General features: G+C 47.0%; 1 protein-coding gene across 9 annotated transcripts; it reads left to right on the top strand.

Moving 5' to 3' along the window:
* Positions 1-10: 10 nt before the first annotated feature.
* Positions 11-21,049, top strand: SPRY1 (sprouty RTK signaling antagonist 1). Of its 9 annotated transcripts, XM_042048500.1 has the most exons (4): positions 11-4,770; positions 5,021-5,136; positions 5,444-5,523; positions 18,770-21,049. In XM_042048500.1, the coding sequence occupies exons 3-4, from the start codon at positions 5,453-5,455 to the stop codon at positions 19,785-19,787; spliced, it is 1,089 nt and encodes a 362-aa protein (XP_041904434.1). In that variant the 5' UTR covers positions 11-4,770; positions 5,021-5,136; positions 5,444-5,452; the 3' UTR covers positions 19,788-21,049. The 9 variants fall into 9 exon arrangements, with proteins under 9 accessions (XP_041904434.1, XP_041904433.1, XP_041904432.1 ...); XM_042048499.1 differs by having other exon boundaries at positions 11-5,136; XM_042048502.1 differs by lacking the exons at positions 11-4,770; positions 5,021-5,136; positions 5,444-5,523 and adding exons at positions 14,867-14,955; positions 15,570-16,088.
* The last annotated feature ends 838 nt before the right edge of the window (positions 21,050-21,887 follow it).

Genomic DNA, 21,887 nt, shown 5'->3' with positions numbered 1-21,887 from the left:
TTTGTGGAATCCTGCTGCCATCAGAGGGAAATTTTGCGCATTGAATTTTAGGACATTAGGAGAGAATGCTGGCCCATGTCTGCTGCTTGTGCCTTGGGAAAAATCCCATCCCTGCAAACATTTATCCTTGTACCTGTATGGTGCCACATTTACCCACAGGGCACCAAATCTCTTGATACACACCCATATGCCTGAAGTGATTTTAAATGTAGGAAGCTCCCTTTTTTATCCTTGGGTTTGTGGAATTTGATTTTTAAAAAAAGTAAGACATTCTTTTAAACAAAATAAGCGATGACAAATTTGCGAAGTCCCTGGGAGGTGTCTGTTGCTCCCAAAAAATTCTTTTTGGAAAACTTTGCCAGTCTGATGCCAGTCAGGATCTTACTTCGTCCCAAGCCACTGATAAATTGAGATTTAAAGGAAGGTATGATGATTCCCTGTCTCTTTCCTAAAGACAGATCACTGTTACTGTGGATGAGCAAATTGAAACCCACTTACTAGAATTCTGGAAAACGACCAAAAGTTCGGTTTTGGTCAAAACACAGGGGCAGCGTAGCCCTTTCATAATCCAGCTTGGTGAGAGCTGTTGCACCCTGAGCCTCTCGTTGGAACTTACTGATGAGGGCACTGTAGGACAGAGCACTCCAGGAGCATCTCCTGTCATTTACAGGAGCGAGTTTTGCTTCAGAGCTGGCTCCTCACAACGTGTTTTGCTGAACACCTCGTGCCTTGGCACCCACTCAGATCTCTTGCACTGCGAGCCCATAAAAGCCTCAACACCTCTGTGCTGCAGAGCAACTCAAAGACAGAAGCTCTCTCTCTTCTGATCGGTTTTGTTGTTGTGTTTCCATGAGATTTCATTTTAACGAAAGGATTGAGGCTCAGTGAACCTCAGCAGAGAAAGCATCTGAGAAGAACATCTCTGTCCCATCCTCTGTTTAACTGATTAAACTTCCTAGGCTTACTTCTTTACGTTCTTTAGAAACACAGTCTTTTTCCTGCCTGCTATTATCTTTTGGGGCTGGTTTTTGGCCCAAATACTGCTTGAGTTGCAGAATTGTTAACATTAAATCAACTTTTCAACGTTTCAGGCACATTTTGTTTAAATACAAAGTCTACCTTTTTCCTCCAATAACAAGCTCTTGCAAAATGGCATAAAATGTCTTTTGACAGTTTGGCCAGAAATTACCAGGAGAATAATTTATGATCAAAAGGCGAAATTGTCTTCACTTAACTTGAAAAAAAGTTCAGTCCTGTGTTCTGCCTGATGCATAAAACAGATTTTCACTGCAAGTATGATACACAATTTTTAATCCTGGAAAAAAGAATGAAGTTTATTGTGGATAATTTTCCTGCAGCCTCTAAATGAGAGCAGAACATAAGTTTTACCAGGCTCAGGTGCAAAGGGACAGAATCAGGGAGAGAATAAAGATCATTTATTTCAAAGATGGTTATTCAAAATCATTGAATTTAGCCTTGTCAGCCCTTTCAAATACTATATCCTTAAAGCTGATTTTTGTGGATTCTGTATGCTGGCTCTCTCCTTTCAGCTTCGTTACTCATTTTAAATGTCAAAGTGTGGGGATTCCCCTCCAGAAACTGGGCAGGTGCCAAACAATGCTCCTGCAACTGAGCATCCATGGAAGGTTGGGAGTGATGATTCCTGGTGAAGGAGGAGTCAGACTCAGCTGATGGAGTGTGGAGAGGGGAAAAGTGGAAGTCAGATCTGGTGTTTTGCCCTGTAGTGCCCAGGGAGATGAAGTTCAGTGATGGACACAGGTTGGTGGGCAGGAGAATTGTCTCTGCTTATTGTAGTCAGGGCTGTGTGGAGCCTGACCCTGAAGGGTTTTGGTTGTTTCTGGCTCTGCCAGAGAAAGCAGCTGATCTGCGGGTGAAACACAACTGCCAGCACTAGAAATGCCAGTGTCCAAGGGTTGTGGTATCCTAGTATGTAGTGCTAGAACTTGGGAGGAATTGGACCTGGAAGATGAAGAGTCACCACTGGAAGGTGTCACAACCTTGGCAAAAGGCCCTGAAAGAATTAGTAAAAAGTAGGCACAAAGAATTTGCCCTGCTGCCTGTGATCCCAAAGTTGGGATAAAACGGACTGTGCTTCCATTCACACTCCTGAGCCTTGGGGTTGCTCCTGCGCTGATGCACTCTAGGGCATAGGAAGTGGTTTGCAGTGGGATACATTTGGAAAATGGGTTTTGCATTGTGACCCTTTTGTATTTGTATTTAATATTGTTGCTATGGTTGTAGTGAAGTGCAGTAATTTTTGTCTCCTAGGAACCCCAAAATCTTTTGCTTTTGCTAATGCCCTTTTTTCCTTGACATGGAAGACAATACCACGAGCGATCTTAATGTGTGCAGTTTGATAAGGAGATTTCCTGAGGAAGTAGGTGCAAGAGGCAGAATTGCTATTGTGGCTGGGCATGTTTTGTCCATTTGGCAGGTCAACATCTGGAAGACAAATATTTCAGCTGAAACCTCCTCGTAATCTTGGGGTTTGTGTCTGCTCCTTCTGCAAGTGCTACCTGCTCATTTATTAACCTCCTCTGCTGGAAACCTTACCGTGCGTTTTCAGCAGGGCTTTATGGGTTCTGTGTTAAACATTTTAAATGGTGTCATTCTTCCACACAGACTTAAATCCAACAGCTCCAGAGCCCTGATAGGAGAAGGAGATGTGTGTTTTCTCTGTTAACTGGCCTGCCAAGGACAGGAGGGGTGAGGGGGAGAGAGCCCCACTCTGTGTTTGCATGGCAGGACTCCAGCGAGAGTGCAGGTGTTGTGAGAAGAGGCAATGGCAACCAGATGACATTCCTTCCCCTTGAACTCCTTCCCCATTGCTCACACTGACTGTGCGTCCAGCAGTTGCACTTGATGATCTTAAAGGTTCATTTCCAATGTAAATGATTCTGTGATACCCTTCCAACAAAACTGGAGGCTAGCATGTTGTTTGCATGTGCCTGTGTAAAATCCATGGCAGTAAAAGCTTGGGTTCCTCTAACTGGAAGATTAGGGGAGTGGAATCACTCTTGGCAACCATTGGGAAGATACTAGAAGATGGTCCAGACAGTGATTTATCCCAGCTGAGAGCTGAACTGCCTTTCTGGAGGTCCTGATGTCAGAAGAGGCCCTCAGCACTTATCTAGAGAAAGTGCCTCGAGGTAGATGGAAGGAATTGAGAGCAGCGACCCTCAATATATTGAGTAAAATATTTTATCAATTTGTGCAAATATATCCTGTTTGCATAAATGGTTCTGGAAATGCTGCTGGTCTTTTCCTCTCATACCTGTGTGTGTGGCATTAACCACGCACCCCGGGGATTTTTTATCTCCTTTGCTAACACTGAGGAGTTTTCACATCCCTGTTTGGTAAAATGGCTCTGCATCAGCCAAGTGTGGAAAGGGCTTTGATAACGTTCAAGGTGAAACACTTGTCAGCTCTCACTTTATCCAGGAACGGATTATCTGGGCTGTGGAATAATGAGGTCATGTCTTTCCTCCACACCGCTGGCAAGAGCTTCGGATTTCACACAGGGGCAGCTGCTTACACCAAGCCTGCTCTGCTTAATGCCTTTAAAGCTACCCTGCTTCCCTGTCAGCGAGTTCTTCCCAAACTGAGGGTGTGAAACGTGCTCACACAGCCTCGTTTGCAGGGCCTGTGAGGGGGCTCCTGGTGCTTGAATCGCTGTCCTGTCCCAGAGCTGGGTGGGTGGGATGCAGGAGCACAGGATGTGAGAAGTAGAGTGACCTGTACGTTGCGACTGCACTTAAAATGTAGGAATGTGGAGCAGGATCTGGTGGGTGGGTGGACCAAAGCCATGAAGCTCTTTCCAGTTGTCCCATCAGCAGCTTGCGGTCTGAATCTGCAGCTTTAATGCTGCACTGTGGCAGTGAGAGTGGCCATGGACATGGAAGATCCCTAAAGCACACAAGCTGTGGGTGTTAAAGCCTATAGGTGCTTAAGTAGATTAGCAAACAAACAAATCCTTTAATATTCTGGAATGTTTCCTCACCACCTAAGTAGGGATTATTCCACCAAGACGGCAAATTCTATCCTTCTACCTAGTGTAAATTCTGCCTTTCAGAGAGCTGTGCTCTTTTATGAGCAGTACTCTTAGGTTTTAAAAAAAGGAAAATCTGAAAGCATATTGGAAGTGTCTGTGTGGATTTCAAGAAAAGCACAAAAATGGTAAAAAGAGCTGTTAAAAATGTTCAAGACCCTGTGAAAACCTAGGTTGCTGCAGTGCTGGCAGTAGCATATGTAGGATGCTACACCACAAAGGTTGCTACAATTTTATCCTTAAAATTTGTTTTACAGAACTCCCTACCACTTTATGTACAAATATGTGACACAACTCACCCAGCAGTTTCTTCTTAGCACTGTGAAAATATTGGTTATACGGTCAGCTTTCTATCTGAAACATGCAGAAACAACCAGTTACCTTGGTCTGATTCCACTTCCAGGCTTTCATCATCTGTGATTTTGGTAAAAAGCTGCTTTTGTTAATGTGTAATGCCTCATAGTAACCGGTTACACTTTTACTACAAAGGGGTGTTTTATTTTCCCGAGGGATGAATAGTAATCAAGGATCAGCTGGTAGTGCCAAGTGCCCTGATAACACAATTGGCTGCATACAGCTTTGTTAGGCCCCTTCCTGCAGTGGCTGGCTGGGAAGACTTAAGATGTTGAGAGAGCTGTTCTTTACCTACTTGGCTGTTGGGGAGCTGAATTTTGGGAACACTTTGTCTGCTGGGTGAGGAGGTAAGTGCTGGCTTCAGAGCACATGAAGCCCTTACTGATTAAGGACAGTGAGGGGAGTGTGGGAGAGGGGATAGATGGAGAAAATGCTTGAAAATAAGCATGTGAATTAGAAAAATTACCCTGGAATTCATCACTGACTGATTTTAATGTGGAAGGGGGGGGGGGTTTGATGGAGTTGGAAGATAGGAAGTGGGAATACTGATTCTAATCAGAGTAGGGGCTGATTTGTGTTATTTTGATGCTGCTTTAGGTGAACTGAAGGAGGGCTGCAGTCACCATGGCCCTGTGGTAGGAAGTGTCTCACTGCTAAGCACAAAGTGGAATCTGGCTTTGATCTCATTAACCCCATCAGCACTGGAATAGCAGGTGTGTTTCTGGAGCTTGACTCTTTCAGGCACTTAAGGTGCATAGAAAAGTGGTAGAGATTACTTCAGAAAAAAAAAAGGTAAGACAAAGATCCTGCTCTTCTGATTTTTTCAGAAATTTAGTGTCCAGTAGTGGTATCAAGAGGGAGGAAGGGAATTCTGCCCCTTTTCTCAATGAGAAGAGGAGATGTTGGGGGAATAGAAATCTCAGAAGAAGTGGGGAGGAAAAGAAATTGCTAGAAAGCCTGTATGGAAAATTTCCTCCTTTCCTCTAAGTCTGCTCATTGTTTATTTTTAAACTTCACAAGAAAAAAAAAATGAGATGGAGAAGAAGGAAAACCCACAGCAACAATAACAAGAAGAGCATCTTGGATGGCTTTGCACAAAGGTGGGCTTTATGTCTTACAGTCAGTTCTGTTAGGATGTGACTTAGCCTGATATTTTGAACATCCTCAATATCCTTAACAAGTGCCCTGTGCTGGATTTTAAGATGGGTTTATCCTGCTGGATTGTCTTGGGAGGAAGGGTCACAGCCACAGAAGTTGAGCCCAAGCTGTGCAGACTACTTTAAGATCTCCAACTTAAAAATAGGATATAGAAGTAAAGTTCTGTGTTAGCTCTAAAATTCTGCTGTTACATCAATTAAGGATCCCCCCTCATGACTTTGATAGTGGAGTGTTTGTGGAAGGAAAGTAATGGTGGTTATGACTTGCTGAGCCCCTCCAGTTGTAACACACTTGCCCTGTCTTAAGTGAGGGCTGGAAACAAAACTCACATCATCACCTCAGGTTTTTAATCTTTGCAAAACATAACGAACTATTTTGAAAGGGTGGTTGGAGGGTTAAGCTAGGAAGGACAAACTGGTAGTGTAATAACATCTATATTAAAAATAAAAAAACCCCAACTAACCAACACAGATGTAACGTGTTATATAATCTCTGTTAAACTTGCTCTGGGAAACCCTCCAAGAGCCAGTGTCAGTCTCCATTTTGTACAAGTCTGTACATAACCTTTGTAAGAATTTGTGTGAAGTTGGGTGGGGAAACAGAGAAAGACAAAGTTAGAACAGAATGTAGCGTGGCCAAAGCCTTTCTGCGATGGTGCATTCAGAGCAGGGACAGAGGGAGGTTTGCTCCTTCCTGGGCCTTCCCACCAAGCCACCCCTCGGTGCAGGTGCTATCAGCCTCTGTTAGTTGCTAACAGATACAACAATTCATTTAATGACTGCTAATAAGTAGTATATATAACAAGATATGGGCTATGCTACAGAGCTGTTTGTTTTCCAGGACCTCAGTCACTGCCTGTCTCACCATAGATGGTGTTCACTTACCTCCCAGCAGAGAATAACTTGGAACAAAGTGGTTTCAGGCATGGTGTTTGGATACAGGGGGAAAGGTGCTGAAAACAGGAATTATAGTGATAAATCCTCTTGTGAAATGTGAAAGAAGCTTTTAACACTTTTCTGACAAAACATCAGTCTGACTGTATCGATCTATTCCTGCTGAGCTCTTGTCAACTTCTGTCTTTTCCACCTTCCTCCTTCCCTGGAGCTACTATCCTAGTCAGCTCTTCTTGTGACACCTTTGGAAGTCATATCTCTTAACGGAGGTGTTGCTGTGCTGCTTCCTTCCCATTACCTGCCAGGAAGGATTGTTTTCCTCTACACAATTCAGCAGAGCAGCCACTGGCGCTGAAAATATTGATGGTGTGGAGGTGATTTGGAACATGGCAAGTTTCCTCAAACAAACAAGTAATGTAGTAACATTCATAAGCTTTGGCTGAGCTATCCTGCCATGAAATACACTGGGAAAATATTTTTTTCAGGCTTTTTTTCCTTTTACTCCGAGCCTAAGTTTAAAACAGAGCTGACGGACCAGCTGTCTCCTGTCTAAACTACCTTTAACAGGAACAGTAGAGCTGCTTTAGCTGTTCCTCAAGGAGCAAACAGGGAATAATTCCACATTTACTACATCTCTCACATTTACTTTGCATCTTTATAAACACAAACTAGGATACATTTGGGTATCCAAGTACCTAACAGCACAAGGAAAGAGAGATGTGATTTAGAAAATGCATGCCTTGGAAATTCTCAGCATCTCAGTCTGGTTTTCCTGACATGGTCTGTCCTTTCAACCTCTCTTTTCTTTGCCCAGGGAGGTCTGACAATGGGAATTGTCCCTTCCTGTCTTAGAAAGAACTCTCTGAGCAAATGATTCTTTCTGTGTCTTCCTGAGAAGTGCTGAGCACTTTATAGCAATTGGCACCCTGGAAAATTAAGTCTGCAGGAGTTAATGAGTCTACAGGAGTGTTTGTAATTGACTCAAAGTTGTTGTTTTTTCATGTGGCAAGTTCTAAAAAAAACAGCAAATGGTTTTGAAAGGTAATTCTTGACATGAGTCCAGCTCCAAAAATGTTGTTTTCCATTTACTTCCCATGTTTCACACTGTTTGTGTGTGATGAAATATGAGTAGCGCTACTGCTGAGCCGCTGTGCTCTTGGTAGGCTTGTGGTGAGAGATCTTTTCCATGCCTTTTCAACCATAGAAGAGTAAAAGAAAGGTGTGGTGTTGGTTTGTTTGTTTTTCCCCCTGTACAATACCTGCAGCAAAGACTCGCAATATGGTAAAATGTACTGAAAACAGGATCGTAGGTGCATAAAGGTTTAAATTTTCTGGAAATGGGACATTTTGAGGAGAATTTTAAAAGTCATGTTAGTTTGCTATGAGGACGGAGTGGTGTCTAAGTTCTAGCAGACTGATGTTTAGGTTTTGATAATTGATAATGGGTTTTGATAAATCTGCAGAGCTGAAATCCAGCCAGGTGGTGACAGCTATTTCACTATTCTGAGAGGTATGGACATAAATAATAGCTGAGCAGTTGACCTCAATATCTGCTGGAGCTGAAGACAACCTTTCTTGAATACTCTGAGGTCTCTGTCTGGCCTTCCATGTAGAAAAGACTAGAACCCCGTAGGGAATTGTTGTCAGGGATTTTTAAAAAAAATTTATTTAATAAACAGTACGGGGAATTGCTGCAAACACTGAGTTCAGCCAGGCAATGATGTCCATATCAGTTCTAAGCTAATATAAGACGTGTTTTCTAATTTTCAGCTGGGCACACTTGGCGTTCTTATCTTTATTCAGGTGCTTCTTTTAGGCTGGATTATACTGCTGTAAATTCATGGAAAGATTGCTGTAGGCAACAGTGCGGTCCCTCCCTTGGGAATGCTTTGGTATTACAGTGCTGCTCCAAGAAATGTCACCTTGCAGCAGCATCACTGCAGTGTTTTGGAAGGTTAGTGGGCAGGCTAATTTAGGAGGAAATTACATTTTCTGCTTTAATTTTAAAACTACCGAACTTGGGAGGCAATAGATACAGGATCCTGACTAGGGTTTGAGATACTTTAACCTGGGAATGTTTCAGTAGTAGATGTGGTTCCTGTACAATGAAATTCTTTGGTTTCTCAAGGACAGCATTTAATTGATATGGGAAAGAAACAAGGATCATGGGAATGGTTTCAAAACGAGAGCTATTGAGGAATCTAAAAGAGGGACCACCCCCCCCACCACACACAAACACAGTTTCTGGTGTCACAACCCCCCTGTGTTAAGTGTGTGTCTGTACATGTCCTCCTGGGTGGGAGCCAGCATGAGAGGCAGTGCAAGCTTTCCCCATGGCTTGGGTGGAACTAGAGCAGCCTGTCTCCCACCCCGATGGAAATGAGGGGGGTTTTCATCAGCAACGTGACAGTATGTGCAGGGGCATGTGTGTTTTCTGTTCTTCACTGTCAAGGGTTTTCCCAGTCCTTTTTGGTGGGAGAAATCTGGCCTTTTCAACCCAAAGGCTCTTGAGGGATAATATTTTTTACACTGTCTCCAAAATACCAAAGTCTCCTGACTTCCTCAATCTCAAAGGGAACCAAGGTTAACTTTGATTTCCCCAGGAACAGAATCCGGCCCTTGGCACTGAATATTCCTTGGCAGGTTGTTGTTGTTACTACAGATCAAAATTCCAAGATGTCACTGGCAAGCTCTTCTAGGGTACAACAAACCACATCAAACATGCAGGGGGTGTCTTGGCACTTTATACTTGAATTGCCACATGCAGAGCAGAATCTGTCAGAGAAGTAAGACCCAGAAAATAGGAAAAGGATGAAAAAATACGGGTTAATAGCAAATTATATTTCATCATTCTCTCGTTGGGATGTGGCAAAGTGACATCACTGTGGTCTTGTAGATTTGTGGTAAGAGATTTATCTTTTCAGCCATAACAGAGTAAAAGAAAGGTGTGGGGCTGTTTATTTGGTTTTTCCCCTGAGAAGTTAAAATCTGTAAATGTTGAAGTGGGTGATGCTGCGGCCAGAAATCCATGTGGCTCCTGTGGCATATTCCTTTTCCTGTATCCAGTTTCTGGTAGGAAAGCAATGACAACTGCTGAGCTATTTGAGAACTGGCTCTCTAGATACACACTTAGCACCATTTGGTAGCACACAAGTGTATGAAGGCTCAGAGGAAGAAGTTGCCATGAAAAATAATTGCCTGTTGCAAACTTCTCTTCAAGGGATCCATGGAAAAACTTCCTCCCTGTTTGCATTTGCCTGTTAAAATCTTACTGAAATGGCTTTTGATGGTAAAGCAGAACTAAGAAAGTGACAAAGATGGGAAGCTACTGCTTCCCCACAGAAGCTGCTACAGCCACGGAGGGAACCTAAACTTTGGTTGTTGACACACTGTTCTTGAGAGCGACAAGAGAGATTGTGTTCATTAGGCCAACCCCATCATTCTTGCTAAAAGCAGGCTCAGGTTTCCATGTATATTTTCAAATCAAATTAGAAACGCTGCTGCTGAGACCTCCTTCAGCTGACAGTGACGGATTGCACAACCTGATAAACAGGAGGCATTCCTGGAGCTGTGCTAACACCCGAGTCGCCACAAGTGCTTAGGTAATAGAAACATCCACAGAGCTGTGTATTTAAATTAGCAGAGAGCTTCTCCTCTTCCCCCAGTAAAGCAGCCCACTTCTGGGGAGCAGCAGAAATGGGAAGGGTTTGTGTCTGTGCGAGGAATTGTTGTCTCAGTGGATGGTAAAAGGCAGCATGCTCAGTGCTGGGACAAGAGACAAGGAGTTGCAGATAATTTATGGTAGATGGGAGTAAGTTATTATGGTATTCAGCAATAATGACAATTTTCCTTTTTCACAAAGCTGTTTATACAGGCAGATGAAGTCATATTAGCTAAAATAGTTAACAATTAATACAAAGTAATGAAGACATGGTCAAGTAGCTTATCAGAGTATCTTGTGCAAATGCAGACAACTTGTGTAGCAGCTAAACATGAAGGCTACAGAGGCAGTTCTCCAAGGAAAATTAAGCTTGATCAGAAAACAATAACTATGGATACCTGAAGGAGAGGTGAAAAGGTACCAGTTGCCTGTGCGGCAAAGGAGTAGTGGAAAATAAAGAGACTTGCTGTGGCCTACCTTTAGGAGAGTGAAGTTTTGCCTCTGGTTACCCAAGGAAAATACCAATTTCTTTGATACAGTGCAAGAGATGGGAAAGGGAAGGTGTGTTCTCAGACTCTCGGCCTATTTTACAGACCTTGGCATTTTCTTTCTGTTTAATTTGTGGTGAATTTGGGCACAGACCAAACCCCTCTCTCTGCAGCATTTCCCCGGTGCTTTGATTCCACATTCAAATGTTCATGAGGCAGGTTCACGTCGAGGTTTGTCCCTTTGTTCTTGGAGGTTTGCCTGGCTGCCGCCTTTTACTGTCTCCTCTGCCTCTAAGAAAAACTGATGTTATCTCCTGAAGTGAAAACTGCAGGTTCTATTTGCAACTGAGGATTTCCTGTGTGCCTTTCCCCAGCCCTCGAAGTGACGGCAAGAGGGAGCGGTGCACGGGCTGCGCGTCTTCAGAGAGCTTTGAGAACAGCCCCTGCACAGGAGCTGAAGAAATCCCCAGCCACCGGTTGCCTTTGATCTCAGATAAAGGTCAACCTGTCTGGTAGAAAGTGTGATGGGAAACGCTACCACGTCAGCCTTCGCTTTCTCTTCTTTGTCCTGAAGTGATTCACTGTACCTGTCAGGGTATGCCTTCACTACGACACCTGCGGTGTTTGGCTCTTGGGACAGCTTTATTCGTCTCATGTGCCAGCTTAACCCAGGGCCGACAAGATTTCATGTGAGCTGCTGAGAAACTGCCCACTGCACTTGTTATTACAGCAGTGTTTCATAGCTGTTAGATTTTGTTGGTTTGTTGGGGTTTTTAAATCACAGAATCATTTAGGTTGGAAAAAAACCTTTAAGGTCACTGAGTCCAGCCATCAACCCAGCGCTGCCGAGTCACCGCTAAACCATGTCCCCGAGTGCCACATCTGCACACCTTTAAATCCCTCCAGAGTTGGTGACTCAACCAGCTCTCTGGGCAGCCTGTTCCAATGCCTTCAGTGAAGACATTTTTCCTGATTCCTAATCTAAATTTCCACTGGCACAACTTGAGGCCTTTTCCTCATGCCTTGTAGTATATATATAGGCCTAGTGGTGTGTTAAAAAATTAGTTATGCTGGTCTTACCCCAACAAGTACTGAGAGTCTCTGAGACTGTTCAAGCACTGACAACTGCAAAGATCCACCTGACACAACCTCAAAGTCGCTGACACACAAAGCTTTGGGGAGCTGCATGTTCCAGTCAGTTCTCCTGACACCACGTCTGCAAGATCATCACTGGTGGGGGAAGTGATGCTGCAGGCAAGACTGGCACAACAATTTGGCTAATAATTTTGTTATAAATGCTAATGGAGGGAGGTGTTTAATTGCCTTTGAATTCCTCTGTAACTTTAGAAATGTTGTTGCAGCTGTGAAGATTAGTTATGAAGTGACAAGTAACTTGCATAAAGGGAAATACTTTCTCTGCTGAGTCTCCTCAAAGCCATGTTGGCTTTGTGACTGGGGCTGAGTGTGTGTCCTCCTTCTGGATTGGGATTTGTGCCCTAGCAAGGGCTAAGAGATGCTGCTTAGGGTGAAACAGAATAATATTCTCAGGTGGGGTGCACCATGGAAGTAGTTGTTACTGATAGTGGGAGGATCAGAGTTTATCCAGTGCATCTTTACAAAGGTCAGTTAAGGCACCTAGAGAAAAAAGTTGCTTCTAGGTGTGGCTAAGGAAGAAAACCAAACAAAAAGCTAAGGACTTGCTTTTATTCTGTCCAGTCCACCTTTTGGCACTCTGAGGCTGCCATGAGGGGGAAGTAGCATCTGACTGCAGAAGGTGGGGATAATTTCCAGTATGTGATCCTCAAAGTGAAAATGGAAACAGGGATTGGATCACTGCTCTTGGCCATCAGTCAGTCTCTTGAACACCATTCTGACAGGTTTTTCAGAAGGATTTACTTCAGACGTAGAGGGCTGGTCTCTCTTGACCTGTTGGCAGTTGGGGCACCTCTAGATGATGGTTTGGAGATGGAAAATAACTTGGTTGCATCGGATTCCTGCCTGTCACTCCTCAAGGTCGTGCCAGGATGTACCCATAAGTGCCAGTTTATTCTCCAGGATGTACCTCTCCTTTTTCTAATCAGAACTTCTCACTGCTATCATTTCCAGGAATAATCTGATGAGATGGGCTTGTGTGAGGTGCGGAAATGTTTGCTTGAGCCTGTGGAGAGCCTGTGGATATCACTGGAGCGTTTTCCCTTCTTTCATTGAAGTATTCATTCAGGTGCCAGGTGATAGTAAACACCTGCCTGTACTCCTGGTTATTTGACTGACCCATTAAAGCCCAGTATTATGTTTCTAAAATCAAGCTCTTACACTTGGCATAGTTTTTTAAGGTGGTACTGGCTTTAGAGATGAGAAAGGAGAGGTATTGAGGTGTTTTTATGGTAATATCCTAAGAAAAATGCATACAGACTTCTGTGAGAACATAGTCAATTGGTAAATGTGTTTTTCAGTGGTGGAAGAGAGCCCTGCTACCACCAAAGGCTCCGAGGTGAACTTGCACCACTAAGACTACTCTGCAGGAATTTTGGTTTTTTTTCATTTTCTTAGTAATTTTGGTTCTTCAGTTGGGTTTTTTGTTCATTTGAACTCTTACAGGTTCCAAGGTTTTCAGAGGGATTTCACTGAAAATGTTTTTTTTGATTTGTGCTTGAGGTGTGCCTAAGAATGCTTTTGGTGGACTACCACATTTTCTAAATCCCCCAGCAATATTAATGCTGAATTGGAGTATTTTTATTCCACACCAAGGATTTTTATGCCATTGTTTGTCCTTTGAGCCTCTGTCATTGGAAGATGGTATTTAGGGTTTGTCTGTATCAGCAATCTGTTAATTACAAACTCAGAAGTATTAGAAGTCATATTACCACTAGTACTATATTCTAGTATTCAGTATAGAACCTCTAATGCACACAAATTTTATTTCATAGAGAAGTAGGTGTTCAGGTAAAGGTTTCGCATAGTGATGAAAATTTCAAAAATGCAGTTTAGGTGATTTCTTTCCAAGCTCAGTGAAGTTTAATGAAAAACAACTGTGCTACATCCACGAGTGTGGTGCACAGACTGTCATCGAGCACCACCTTTGTGCTGGTGTGTTCCTGTTTGTTGGGATTGTTTGCTTTTGGATGAATGTTCCTGCTAAGCAGCTCCACGCATTCTTAGCACATACTTTTCTTTGGGGCAAAAGGTGGGAGAATATGGGGTTTTTGTGAAAGGGATTGTTAGTATGTTTCAGATAAACTTAGGGCTGCAGTGGTGTTTAGCCAAGTACTGGAAGTCTCAACCATTCCAACACTTTGTATGTTGTTAGGAAATAATTCTCAGAATTTTGATGTGCTTTACATCACTTTCCCATGTTCTTTTGGTGGCCTGTTAAAATACTCCACTCGGTGAAAAAAAATCAAACCAAAACACTCCCTTCCCCCCCCCCTCCCCCCCCCCCGCTCCCCAAAACATACGTCGAAGATAATATCTGGCCATAAAACTACTGGCTTGGAAAGCATCCCTGTATCTCTTTGGCACCACGGCAGAGATGCAGTGATGGGCTTTGGATGGGATCTTGCCGAGGCAGGACTGGAAAGGCGGGAGAGAGACAACCGGGTCAATAACCCGTATCATCTCTTGATGCTGCAGTGCCAGCCGTAAAAGGGTGGGAAGAGCCGCTTCCTATCTGATGGCAGGATGACAAGAGTGAATGCTTCCCGAGGTCCTCAGCTGCCTCTGCAATAGGCTTGAAAGAAGCAGAAAATATCCTGTGAATATAAACGAAGGGCTGTTCCATCTGGCTTGAAAGGCGCTGATGGTGAAAGAGAAGAATCTCTCTCTAACGCTGTCAAAAGGAGCGTGGCAGAACTCAGCCCTTCAGCAGAGTCCCGTGTCCGGCGGTGCCGCGGCAGCAGCGCGGCCCCGGCTCTGCCCTCCCGGCCGAGCGCAGGCAGCGTGTGCGGACCGGGCACCTTCGAGCTCCGCCGGGCCGAGCCCCCGGAGCGCTCCCTCTGCCGGCGGGGCCGCGAGGAGCCGTGCCCGCGGCCGGAGAGGAGCAGGTTCTCCCTCCCTCCCGCCCTCCTTCCCCGCCGGCCCGCGGGAGCGGCGGTGCCCGCGCGGGAGCGGCTCCCGGCGGGAGGGCGGGGAATCCACGCCGGGATTTCGGAGGCACACTGACATCAGGGGGGCGCGGCCGGCGGCGGGCGGGGGCTGCGCGCTGAAAGGCGGCGGGGCGCGGCCCGAGTCACTCCGGAACGGCGGCGGGGCAGCGCGGAGCGGCTGCCGGCACTGCCCGGGCTGGATCCGTGCCGCCAATGTGCCGCGGGAGGCGGGCGCTCACCCCGGCCGTAGGTAAGCCCGGGCGGCGCTCGCCGCGCCGCACACACCCCTCCCGCCGGGTCAGGTGCGGGCGGGCGGCCGGGGCTCCCCGCGCCGCGCTGGGGGCGGCCGCGCTGCGAGGCGTGCGGGAGGTGCGGGCGAGCCGCGCTCGCTGCTCTGCGGGGCAGCGGGCGGGAGAGCCGGGTCTCGGCTTCCCGGGCCAGCAGCACTGAGCTGGGCGCGATTCGCTGCTCATAGAGACTCTCCGGGTCGGTGCTCGCCCGTCCCGCCCGACGCAGGGTCTCCGGCGCCTCGGAGCCTTGCGCGACCCTCTCGAGCCTGCGGAGACCTCGGTGCCAGACTGCGGCGTGCGGGGCCACCTCTCCCCGCCGCGTCCTGCCCTTGCCCCGAGCCTGTCACTCGGCCCCCGGCAGCGACAGCCAGCACATGGCTGTGTGCGGGCAGCTCGCAGGGCCATTGCATTGCGCTCCCTCTCGCTTCGTTCGCAGTTCGCTGAGCTCTGCCTGGAGAGCCAGAGCAGCTTCGTGATTGCTTTAAAAAGAAAACAAAACAAAAAATCAAAACGAAAAACAAAAAAAAACCCGACCAGATCTTTCGCACGAGAGGTTGTGGTTGCATTTTGCCAGACGGGACTTGCGGCAAGGACCATGCGGTGAAGCCGAGCGCTGGAGCGGGACCGCAGCCCTGCACTCTGCGATCGCAAAGGGAAATAACAGACAACCGGAGCAGGAGCCGCGCACCCGCCGCCTGTTCCCGGAGACCTGCATCGCAACAGCCCCGCTGCCTGCCGCAGCCTGCAGCCGCCTGAGGCTCGATCCAGGCACTCCGCTTTGCAGGAAAGGCTAGATTTCCTCCCCGTCGCCTCCGGACCGAGAGAGCCGCGGCCGAAGGAGAGCGCCGCTTCCCCGGGCGACCCGGCCCGCTGCATGCTGACCCCCGGGAGAGGGGGGCTGCGGTGAGCAGCAGAGCGGGGCTTTCCTCCGCTGGCCCAGTAGGACGTGAAGATCGGCGAGCGAGAGCTGTTCGGGGACGAGGAGCGCAGCCCGCCGGGCTTCCCCGCCCCGGGGTCCGGGAGGGCGAGGAGCCGGGGCCCCGCCGCCCCCCGCCCGCTGGATTTGCCGTTCCCCGTGGCTCCCTGCACATCAGTAAGTTGGGACCCGCCGTGCGCTCACACCGGGGCCGGCGCTGCCGCGGCGAGCAGGTGCCGCGGGGCGCTGCGGCGCCCGCCCGGCGAGGGGCGGCCCCGACCACCGTCCCACCGCCCCTCTCCCGGAATGGAGGCACTGGGCTGCTGCGGGAAGGCTCGCTGGGGACCGCGACCGGCTGCAAACGAGCAGAACGTCAAAAACACCCCCCAATGCTCCTCGCAGGTGGGGGCCAGAGGGGCTGAGGTGGGGGGTGCCTGGTGCGGGGAAGCCCCGGGGCTGAGCGGCCGCTCGGCTGCTTTAAGTGCCGGGCAGTCCGCCCTCCAGAGGCAGTGCCGGGCTGAGATCTGCCTTCCCCTGTGGAAAAGGGAGAGAAGGAGGGAAAGGAAAAAAAAAAAAGTCCATGTTTTCATTCATAACTTTTTTTCTACCCTTTTTCCCCTCCTCTTCCTTCCTCTCCGTCAGCGCCGTGATCCGCTCCGCTCCGCTCGGGGCGCAGAGAGCGCCGCGCCGCCGCTGCCCGCCTGGGGGCCGCGGGGAGCGGGGCGGGACAGGGGGGGCTGGCGGCGTGTCCGAGCGGGTGTGGAGAAGGGGAGGGAAGCGGGATCCCACCCCCGAGGTGTGGTGAGGGAGCGCAGCCCCGGGTGCAGAACCGTGAGGGCTCTCGCCGCCTGCGCCGTACGTTATTTTATTATTTTGTTTTACTCGTTTTTATTTTATTGTCCGGGGGGAAGCAGTTTACGAGCGATCTGCGCGGGGGTGGAGGTGGCTGGTTCAACTCTCGCCCCGGTCTGCAGCTGGGCTTGTCAGTCTGCGCCGCGTTGATGTTGCGCTTTCCCCCCAAAGATGGCACTGGATGTCTTTCGCATTTTCTTGCGATATTGTTTTCCATCCCCTAGGGAGCCCAGCTCCTGGCTGGTACAGCTGTAAATCTTTCCCTTTTCGCATTCATTCACCCTTGGCCTGTTGTGGATTTGTATTCAGTGCTCGTGAAGAAGGCAGCTTGTTGTGTGGGGTAGAAGAAAATTCTTTGCTGGAGGTGGTGGGGCACTGGCACAGGAAAAAGCTGTGGATGCCCTATTTCTGGAAGTGTCCAAGACCAGGTGGGATGGGGCTCTGAGCAACCTGTTCTAGTGGAAAGTGTCCCTGCCCATGGCCGGGGGCTTTGGAACTGCATGGTCTTTAAGGTCCCTTCCCAACCAAACCCTTCTGTGATTCTATTCTGTGAATTAGAAGTGAGAGTGTCTGGGTTTCCATTTAATCGGGTGACCACAAAGCCCACACAGGTGATGTTCGATGTAAGATGAAATCTTTGACTACTGGATGAGGACAAAGACTTTGTGTCCCGGCAGAAGCTGTCACTTTCTGCCCATGGTGACTGCCTGTTAGGAGAAACCTTTCCTCTTCTTGTTCTTTCTGTGCTTCCACACCACGGTGCCCTTTTCTCCCTGGAGTGGGGAACAGCTCCATGCCGGCTGTGGTAGGCAAGAGTTTTGGAAATGCTTGATAGCACTTACCTTTCTCTGCTTTCAGGTAAACACTTATGGCATCTCGGGGGGGATGAAAAAGGGACTTTCCTTCAGCTGACAGTAAAGAAAAGCGATTTGTTGTCTTGGTTCCCTGCGTAAATGTGGCACCTAGATACTCAGCTACATTTTTGTGTAGGTACAGAACTGTCACTGCAGTTTTCTCAGTCAGTGTTGCAATCTTCATGTCCCTAGCTAGGAAGGGGATGGAAATATGTAACATCTCTACTATTCTCCTACTATTTAAAAGATAGACTAGCAGATGTTCTGTTTATTTGAGAAGCTTTTAATCTGTCTTGTGAAAATGGATTTGTTCTCTGTTTGTGTTTTGAGGTTGTTGAGGGGTTTTTATCTGCTCTTAACATTTTCATGAATCCTCAGGTACTTTTTGTCTGACACCTAGTTCATCTAAGCCTTTTCTACCCCATTTTTCTTTCACACTCTGGCCTGTGGTCAGGAAACATTTGAAAGCAGGTTGTTTGCACCCTTGCTTTAATCTTATGAAGGAGCATATTAGATTTGTAGGCTGAGTTACTTTCTCATAGAAAATGTCTTGGCCACTTGACAGCACTTAGTTCAGGACTCTGTAATGCACATACGTCACTTTAAGAGGGAGACTTTCCAAGCACACTAGGAAGCAAGTCTGTGGAGCTTTCTGATGCTGCAGATTCAGACAGAAGAGTGAGAACTGGGCATGTTCCTCACTCTGCCATACGGAACATGAACGTGGTGGTGTTCCTGGCTGTTTCCAGCTCAGTTTCGGGGGCGTTCAGAATTGCTGTTGCTAGAGACAGATGTTGAGTTCAGTAGCAAGGGAGAGGCACTTCCCATGGCATGCCAAGTAAGCGTACAAGTTAATACTGGATTTTTTTTTCAATTTTTTTTTTTAATGGCATGGGGTCTCCTTTGCATTCCTCATCTATGATGCCATACCCAGACTCTCCCCATTACTGGACTTTGGCCAGATCCTCAGCATTGCTGTAATCCCCTGCTGAAAGTGATCAGTACCAGGTGGCTGGGGCAGTTTGGGCTTTGCCAGATCACTTCTGTTTTCAGAAAGTATCCCATGCTTTATCCCTCTGCTGCCCTTGATCTCGTGTGTATATGTACACATGCAGTGTTTATTTACACCTTCTGTCTCCTTTCTTATTTTAGGATTTCAGATGCATGCCAGGTTCCTGCTGAATGCCAGCAGCAGAGATCACTACAGATGGAGCCCCAAAGTCAGCATGGCAGTGGCGGTTCCCTGGTGGTGATTCAGCAGCCCTCCCTGGACAGCCGGCAGCGCTTGGACTATGACAGGGAGAGCCAGCCCACGACCATCTTGTCACTGGACCAGATCAAGGCCATCAGGGGCAGCAACGAATACACCGAAGGACCGTCTGTGGTGAAAAAATCGGGTCCGCGGACGGCACCGAGGCAGGAGAAGCATGAAAGGACTCATGAGATTATACCAATTAATGTGAATAATAACTACGAACACAGGCCCGGCCATGCGGGGCACGTGGCACATCAGCATAATGCCAGGGCTCCTGTCCTGAGCCGATCGACCAGCACGGGGAGCGCGGCCAGCTCCGGCAGCAACAGCAGCGCCTCCTCGGAGCAAGGGCTGCTGGGGCGCTCGCCGCCGTCCCGGCCGGGCTCCGGCCACAGATCCGATCGGACAATCCGCGCGCAGCCCAAGCAGTCGGCCCTGATCGTGGACGATCTGAAGGGGCCTTTGAAAGAGGACTTGACGCAGCACAAGTTTATCTGCGAGCAGTGCGGGAAGTGCAAGTGCGGGGAGTGCACGGCGCCGCGGGCCCTGCCCTCCTGCCTGGCCTGCAACCGGCAGTGCCTGTGCTCGGCCGAGAGCATGGTGGAGTACGGCACCTGCATGTGCCTGGTCAAAGGGATCTTCTACCACTGTTCCAACGACGATGAAGGGGACTCGTACGCGGATAATCCCTGCTCTTGCTCCCAGTCACACTGCTGTTCTAGGTACCTGTGCATGGGAGCCATGTCCTTGTTCCTGCCTTGCTTGCTCTGCTACCCTCCGGCCAAAGGATGCCTAAAACTCTGCCGGGGGTGCTACGACCGCGTCAATCGTCCGGGGTGCCGGTGCAAGAACTCCAACACGGTCTATTGTAAACTGGAGAGCTGCCCCTCCCGGGGTCAGGGCAAGCCCTCATGATTTTGGGAGGGAGGTTTTCTTCCTCCAACTTCAGTTTTTCAGGTTGTAGCTGATTTTTTTTCCCCCTCTCCATCTTTTCTTCTTCCCCCCTCCTCTCCCATTTTGGGAGGACTGTTCTTTTCCTTTCTGTCTCCCCAGCTTCAGATACATGAGTTCTCCCCCTTGCATCTTTGCTCTCCTCCTCCTACTGACTTGGCTGAGTGTGGAGCATTTCACGCAGTCATTGCTGCTCTTTGGTAAGTGTGGACCTGGTATCTGCACCTGCCGCTCTCTTGGGCAGGGTTTGAGGTTGTAACTGAACCACTCCTGAAAGAGACAGTCAGGGCTCACTGGGCTCTTGAAGCTTCTTGCTCTGTGAATATCTTCCCAAAGATGTTTTTTTTTGTTGTTGTTCTCAGCATTTTATGGGTTTTTTCCTTAACCTCCCAGGTGCCAAGGAAGAATTACTTTCCTGAGTGAGCTGGATTGTGAACTAACTTTTTGTGTGTGTTCTTTCTGGAGAGGGATGTAAAATAAAGGCTTCACCAAATGAAAGGCCTGACTCTTCTATAGGCAGCCTGCTTCTTTTTGCATCTTTTTTTTCCCCCCTCTCTTTTTGTCTTAACTTTTGGAACGCTCTCAGACCTGAGAATTGCCCTGCCTCCTCTTTTTTTTCTTTTTAAATTACATTTTCAATATAACTTCAGTTTTTGCTACACTATGTAGATCTTCACATTGGAGACGTTGTGGCTGCAACATACTCATTTGTTTCCTTTGCTGTCCAATCTTTGAAGGATATTGCTCACTCCACCCTCCTAATCCTGTTTTTATAGTCTGTCAGTATCAGTTGATATTAAAGTTGGTGGTGTTCATACATCCAAACGGCCTTCAGGTGTCATTGAGTCACCTAAATGTTCTTGAATCCTTCAAGTCTCTTGTGATCCTTTGGCTTAGTGAGTTTAGCTCTGCTCTGTGCTTTATAATTTTATTCTGTCCCTGTTTTATTGCCTTAGCCACAAATTGTGGTCCTTTTTTGTATATTTTATGTATAAAACATAAAGTTGAATCCCAACTATTTTTAAGACAAAAGTCTGTTAAAACTTTTTTTATTGTAAAGAATATTTATTATGTGAATCTCTATTATTTTATGATATTTATTGCAAAAGACTTCAAAAATGTACTCATGTCTGAATATAACAAAATATCAATACTTAACGAAATAAGGATGACACGAAGAAAGTACATATGTTAACTATAATGCAGAAAATATATTAATTAATGAACATGGCTCTGGAGTTCTTTTGTTACAATGACAGCTTGTGAGCTACATGTGTGTATTGCTGGGCTGTCCCTCCGTCAGGTCTGTCAGGTGGCAAATAACCTCCTATTGATACTTCAAAGCCACTAGTCTGTGCTCTAGTTTAGTTTACTTAATTTTAAGTTTAAGCCAACTATATATCAAGTAAGTTTTTGCTATGGGATGTTTAATACAATTGAATCTATGTTGTGCTTAACAGTGCCAAGAAATGGGGGCTCTATTTATTTACCAAAGCATTTGGAAATACAGTTGTGGAGGAAGAAACCACAACTTCCAAGCTGGGGTTTATTTTTTGTTGTTTCTTAAGGAATACCACATTAACATGGAAAGCCATTTAAAATTTTCCTATATAGAACTTCTTGGCTGGTTAAATGGTGCAGCAGCTGAAGAAATTCATCTCCCCAGCTCAATTCTAAACAAAAAGCTAGAGGCAGGATGAAAAGTAGCAATTGTGTTGCTGTAGTTTGGTAGCTTTGAAATCTGGGAATGTGTGTGTGTGTTTGGGCCTATGTCTACCTTACTTGGTTCTTTTCCCATACGTTTTCCAATGTCAACTGAATCGTCTGTCTTTAAATTAAAGGCTCTTAAGGGTGACCTAAGTGTCACAGCTACTTGTGGCCATTTAACACACATTCAACAGAAAAAGCTTTTCATTAAGAGTGAATGGGGAGACCTCATTCTTTTCCTCATATGGGTCAAGGTTACATCGCAATTCTCCTGAACTTTAAAAGTTTTAAATGGATGTAATTTCACATGGTGTTCAGACTAAGTGGTTCTAGAGAAACTCCACTTCAGAACACAGC

Source organism: Corvus kubaryi, unplaced genomic scaffold (assembly GCF_017639235.1).
Source record: "Corvus kubaryi isolate FWS band 111438036 unplaced genomic scaffold, C.kubaryi_AGA036_p1.0 67, whole genome shotgun sequence".
NCBI classification, from domain to species: Eukaryota; Metazoa; Chordata; class Aves; order Passeriformes; family Corvidae; genus Corvus; species Corvus kubaryi.
The sequence above is the reverse complement of the archived record's forward strand: the minus strand, read 5'-3'. Positions and strand labels throughout refer to the sequence as shown.

Coding starts and splice junctions, on each gene's coding strand:
- SPRY1 (XM_042048500.1), top strand. CDS start 5,453: ATGAGATGGAGAAGAAGGAAAACCCACAGCAACAATAACAAGAAGAGC. Junction 5,524..18,769: donor TTGGATGGCTTTGCACAAAG/GTGGGCTTTATG, acceptor TTCTTATTTTAG/GATTTCAGATGCATGCCAGG.